This window comes from Vicia villosa, linkage group LG4, assembly GCF_029867415.1.
Source record: "Vicia villosa cultivar HV-30 ecotype Madison, WI linkage group LG4, Vvil1.0, whole genome shotgun sequence".
NCBI classification, from domain to species: Eukaryota; Viridiplantae; Streptophyta; class Magnoliopsida; order Fabales; family Fabaceae; genus Vicia; species Vicia villosa.
The window spans coordinates 161,237,292-161,243,446 of NC_081183.1; the positions used below are offsets into that span (position 1 = coordinate 161,237,292).

Here is a 6,155-nt window from a genome sequence, read left to right on the forward strand (position 1 = left end):
ACCCCCCGAACTCAGATCTCTTTAAAAGGTTTTTTCCTGTTTCTTTTAGCCTTTCTGAATTCATTTGGATAAAATAAAAGTCGGTGGCGACTCTTGCTTAACCGCGACATTTCGATCGATAAAAAGTCAGTTCACCGTATTACAGGTGGACTCACTGAGATTTAGTAATCTCATCCCATTCCAATTCTATCTTTTTCAGGTGGTTCAAGGCAAGATCGTGGCAAAGGCAAGACGGATTAGTCCTTTCGCGTTGTTGCTAGATATTACCTTTTGTTCGCATCTTATGTTTTGTAGTACCTTGTTGGATGTTGTACTATTTTGGATGTATCATCATTTTGGCCATGATACATTCGGCCTTTGTACTTCGTGCTTGTGATGTTTTTTATTATCTTTCCGCTGCGACATTATGTAATCGTTGTCTTTATGAAACCAGATTTAATACTTATGCATATTATTCTAGACAAATATGTGTGGGGTGTTACAGTTGGTATCAGAGCAGGTCGATTCTCGGCTTTGCTAAAGACACATCATAATGCAGTACAATTCTGCCTCATATGTGTATAGCCGGCATGATTCCGTATGTCTTACCTATGGCATTGAGCCTGATCAACTTAATTCCATGTGTAGGACAGACAGGGAGATGGCTGAGCAACGCAGAGGTCTCGGGAGGCCGAGAACTAGGAATGTGGAACCCGAGCAAGCAGCTGGGAATGCAGGCGTACCTTGGCAACAGATAATGCAACAGATGCAACAGCAGAATCAGATGATGATGCAGATGATGCAAGGTATGCAAGGACAACAACCTCCTGCTCCAGTTCCTGTTTCACAAGCTCCAACAGGGCCAGATTTTCGTGCTTTCTTCCGAATGGATCCTCCAGAGTTTGCAGGTGGCTTAGACCCAGTAGTAGCCCATGATTGGTTGGCTAGTATGGAGAGGATATTCCAGGCAATCCAGTGTAATGAAGAAGAGAAAGTGATCTTTGCTACTCAGAAGATGAAAGGACCAGCTCTTAGGTGGTGGAATACTGCATCTACCTATTTCACTACCCAAGAGATCCCTAAAGACTGGCATCATTTCAAGGCGGCATTTCTGGAGAAGTATTTCCCTAACAGTGTTCGAACCCAAAGAGAAAGAGAATTCCAGAATTTCAAGCAAGGCAACTTGTCTGTCTCCGAGTATGCTGAAAAGTTTGAAGACATGGCTGATTACTCACGACAGGCTGTTTATGCTCCTGATGAATTATGGAAGATTGACCAATTCTTGATGGGTTTGAGGGCTGATATTGCTCATAGTGTGTCCCAGAGGGAGTTTACTACTTATGCTGAATGTTTGAGGCAATGTTATGTTGCGGAGAACAGCCTAAAGAGGGTTCAAGAAGAGAGGAACCAGAACAGGACTAACTACAGGGAACAAGGGAAATCTGCTCAACACCTGAAGCCCCGTGGTTTTCCACCAAAGAAGAAGCAAGGATATGGCGACCAATCGGCTCAACCTCCTTATTGTCACAAGTGCAAGAAGAAACATGCTGGGGAGTGCGAACCTACTCCAATTACTTGTTTCAGGTGTGGCGAGCCGGGTCACAAATCCCCGTTTTGTCCAAAGAAGAAGGATCAGGAGAAGACTACAGGTCGTGTTTATACCTTAGATGCAAGAAAGGCCAAAGGAAACAACAATCTCATCGCAGGTACTTGTTATGTAAGCAATCAACCCTTATGTGTGTTAGTTGATTGCGGAGCTACGCATTCTTTTATCTCTACCGAGTGTGCTTATCGACTTGGTTTGGAAGTTACTCCCTTACCCGACCCTATGGTCATTTCTTCAGCCACGGACGATACAGTGGAAGCTCGACTGATTTGTAAGGATTGTGCAGTGTATTTTAATGGTCGTGACTTCCCGATCGATCTAATTTGTTTACCTCTTAAGAGACTTGATGTCATTCTTGGAATGGATTGGTTGTCTCTTAATTCGGTATATATTGGTTGCAAGGAAAAAGCCATATTCATTCCTGCTAAAGAAACATCCTCCGATGATGCAATTACCAAGTTGATTGAAGGTACGATCAGCGTAGTCAATTATCTCTTTTCACAAGAAAGATCTTTTCTTTTGGTTCTTTCCGAGGAGCCCTCCGTGAGAGTGGTATTGTCGGAGATACCTGTAGTGTGCGAATATCCTGATGTCTTTCCTGAGGATATCACTTCTCTTCCTCCGGAAAGGGAAGCGGAATTCTCAATTGATCTTATTCCTGGTACTGCCCCAGTTTCTATCACTCCATATAGGATGTCTCCTATTGAACTCAGAGAACTGAAGAGCCAGCTAGAAGAGCTTCTAGCTAAGCATTTTATTCGGCCCAGTGTTTCTCCATGGGGAGCTCCTGTTCTATTGGTGAAAAAGAAGGATGGGAGTATGTGTTTGTGCATCGACTATCGTCAGCTGAATAAGGTCACTATAAAGAACAAATACCCCTTACCGCGGATTGATGACCTCCTAGATCAGTTGAAAGGAGCCAGTGTGTTCTCGAAGATTGATCTCAGGTCAGGGTATCATCAGATTCGGGTTAAGAGTTCAGATGTACCTAAGACTGCATTCAGGACTCGGTATGGTCATTACGAGTTTTTAGTGATGCCTTTTGGTGTGACTAATGCTCCGACGGTTTTCATGGATTATATGAATCGAATTTTTCAACCGTACCTGGATCAGTTTGTAGTGATCTTCATTGATGACATCTTGGTGTATTCACGTTCTCCGGAAGAACACGTAGAGCATTTGCGGACTGTGTTATCTACTCTTCGAGAGAAGCAATTGTACGCCAAGTTCAGTAAGTGTGAATTTTGGCTATCCGAAGTAAGTTTCCTTGGTCACGTCATCTCAGGGGGAGGCGTGGCAGTAGATCCTTCTAAAGTAGAAGCGGTGGTGAATTGGGATCGACCGAAGAGTGTGACAGAAGTCAGAAGTTTCCTGGGTTTGGCAGGTTATTACCGGAGATTTATCATGGGATTCGCTAAATTAGCATTACCATTGACAAGACTTACTCGGAAGGAGGTTGCATTTGAGTGGGACTCCGAATGTGAGGAGAGTTTTCAGAAACTTAAGAAGAAATTGACTACTGCACCTGTACTAGTGATTCCAGACCCAGACCGATCTTACGAAGTGTTCTGTGATGCTTCTAAGAAAGGTTTAGGCGGAGTATTGATGCAAGACAGTAAAGTCGTGGCTTATGCGTCTCGACAATTGAAATCTCATGAAGAGAATTACCCCACTCATGATCTGGAACTTGCTGCAATAGTCTTTGCACTCAAGGTGTGGCGTCACTACTTGTATGGAGTTCACTTTGAGATGTTCAGTGATCATAAAAGCTTGAAGTACCTTTTCGATCAGAAAGAGTTGAACATGCGACAAAGAAGATGGATGGAGTATCTTAAAGATTTCGACTTTGAACTGAAATACCATCCAGGGAAGGCTAATAAAGTAGCGGATGCCTTAAGCAGGAAGGAATTTCGGGTTGCAGAGTTGATGATGTTAGAGCATGGGTTATTAGAGAAGTTTCGGAACCTCAACCTTCAGTTCGATTGGACACCCAATGGTGTACTAATTAGTAACTTGAGTATTCAGAACGAACTACGAGAGAGAGTTCGAGTGACTCAAGGATATGACGAACAATTGCAAGCAAGTGAGTGTATGCCCGACTTTAATAGAGCACCTGATGGACTTCTTTTATTTAAGGGAAGAATGTGTATACCGAATGATGTTGAATTGAAACGCTTAATTCTCGATGAGGCGCACAAGAGTAGATTTTCTATTCATCCTGGGTCGACCAAAATGTATCAAGATTTGAAGAAAGACTTTGGTGGCCAGGAATGAAGAAGGAGATTGCAGAATATGTGGCACGGTGTCCTATCTGCCAACAGGTTAAGATTGAACATCAGCGACCAGGCGGAATGTTACAACCATTAGAGATACCGGTGTGGAAGTGGGATTCCATCTCTATGGACTTCATTGTGGGATTACCTCGTGCTCGAGGCGGATATGATTCTATATGGGTAATAGTGGACAGGTTGACTAAGTCTGCTCACTTTTTGCCTGTAAAGACGACCCACAAGGTGATACATCTCGCGAGACTTTTCATAGCGGAGATTGTGCGGTTGCATGGTGTACCATCCAGTATAGTGTCTGATCGAGATCCAAAGTTCACTTCAAGATTCTGGAAGGCGTTCCATAATGAAATGGGGACTAGACTGGACATGAGTACTTCCAACCATCCCCAAACTGACGGACAAACAGAAAGAACCATTCAGACAATAGAAGATATGTTAAGAGCTTGTATTCTGGAAGAAGGTGGGAGTTGGAAGGATCATCTACCCTTGGTAGAGTTCGCATATAATAACAGTTACCATGCCAGCTTGGGTATGGCTCCCTATGAGGCTCTATATGGGAGGAAGTGTCGATCTTTTGTGTGTTGGGCTGAAGTGGGAGAAAAGAGTATCCTTGGACCGGAAATTATACGAGAGACCACTGAGAAGGTCAAAGTGATTCAAGATAACCTTAAGAAAGCTCAAGATCGACAGAAAAATTATGCGGACAAACGAAGAAGACCTTTGGAATTTGAAGTTGGAGACCACGTGTATTTGAAGGTCACTCCGAGATTGAGATTGGGAGGGCCGTTCAGAACGCGTAAGCTTAGTCCGAGATATGTGGGACCCTACCAGATTTTGAGTCGGGTAGGCGAAGTGGCGTATCAGTTAGCATTGCCACCTTCGCTATCCTGTCTGCATGATGTGTTCCATGTGTCTCAACTCCGAAGGTTCGTGCCTGACACTTTTCACCCCATCCTCCCAGATTCCGTTGAGGTAGAACCAGATCTCTCCTATGATCCACAGCCCTGCGGTATTTTGGAGCATGCTAGCAAGTCCCTAAGGAACAAAGAGATACCTCTCGTGAAAGTGTTGTGGGACGAAGCGCGTCCTGAGGAAGCTACGTGGGAGCTTGAGTCGGAGATGCGTGAATCCTACCCTCATTTGTTCTGGTAAGTCTTCGAATTCGAGGACGAATTCTAATTAAGGGGGGGAGAATGTAATGTCCTATTTATTCCCTTTTAGAATAAATGGTAATAGCATTAGTTGAGATAGAACTAAATGGCAAATTGGACAATTGGACCTAGTTGAAGGGCATTATAGTCTTAGTGCACTTAATTAGAGTAAGGAGTTGTTTGGCTAAGACAATTCCTCTTCATTGTGAAAACAAAAACAGATTTTGTGGGAGGAAAGATTAGAAACGTGAAATAGAAGAGGAAGAGAAGAGAAGGAAAGCCACTCCAAGAACTTCAACCCTTGCATGTTCAAGAATCTGTCCCAAAGCTCCGATTTTCGTCCAAATCTCCCTTGCTCCAGCTCTACTTCGTTCACCTAAGGTGAGTCCATAGGTAGAAAATGGGGTTTTGACTCTTTTGGGGATTTTTGGGGTTTAAGGGTTTTGAGAGATTATGCTTAATCCTTGCTAATAACATGTTTCGATGCTGTTTATTGCTTGTTCATACTGTATGTAGGCTGGATATATCGTTAATTTGTGCATGCAGGTGAAATCAAGGGGTTAAAGTACCCCAGGACAGAACTGACGAGTTATGCATTTTTCTGTTTCTGCTATGGGCCGCTAAGCGGGCGAAGGCCGCTAAGCGGTGCTGAGCATTTTTCCAGAAATTCGCGGTTCCGCTGAGCGGTCCCAGTCTGTCCGCTGAGCGGAGGATGTTGTGTGTGAAGAAAAATAAAAATCGCGAGCCCGCTAAGCGGACGTGAGACCGCTAAGCGAGGAAACAGTTGAGGTTCGCCCCTGGAAAGCCCGCTTACAGCGGCCAGTGCTGGGCAGAACTATATTTTTCCTTCCCCTGAGGGCAGTTTCGGATTCTAATTGTAACCGGACCCCTCCTTAATTATTATTATGTATATGAATGTCTGAAGAGTGGTGTTTTATGACACACATTACCGATAATTCCATTCATTTTGTTTATGTGGAATATTATCCATGATGTTGGATAAGTTTATTCTGTAAATCCTTGTCTATTCAATTGTGATTGATTTTGAATACCTTGATGAGATAAGTATGCATCTATATTAATGTCCAATGTTTTGGTTGAACATTCGGATTGGCTTGTGTTATGATATTA

General features: G+C 43.4%; 1 protein-coding gene across 1 annotated transcript; it reads left to right on the forward strand.

Annotated features, from left to right (window-relative positions):
• Positions 1-640: 640 nt before the first annotated feature.
• Positions 641-5,051, forward strand: LOC131598218 (uncharacterized). Its single transcript, XM_058870842.1, has 5 exons — positions 641-956; positions 1,065-2,257; positions 2,441-2,742; positions 3,007-3,298; positions 3,790-5,051. Exons 1-5 carry the CDS (start codon positions 641-643, stop codon positions 5,023-5,025), a joined length of 3,339 nt encoding a protein of 1,112 aa, XP_058726825.1. The 3' UTR covers positions 5,026-5,051.
• The last annotated feature ends 1,104 nt before the right edge of the window (positions 5,052-6,155 follow it).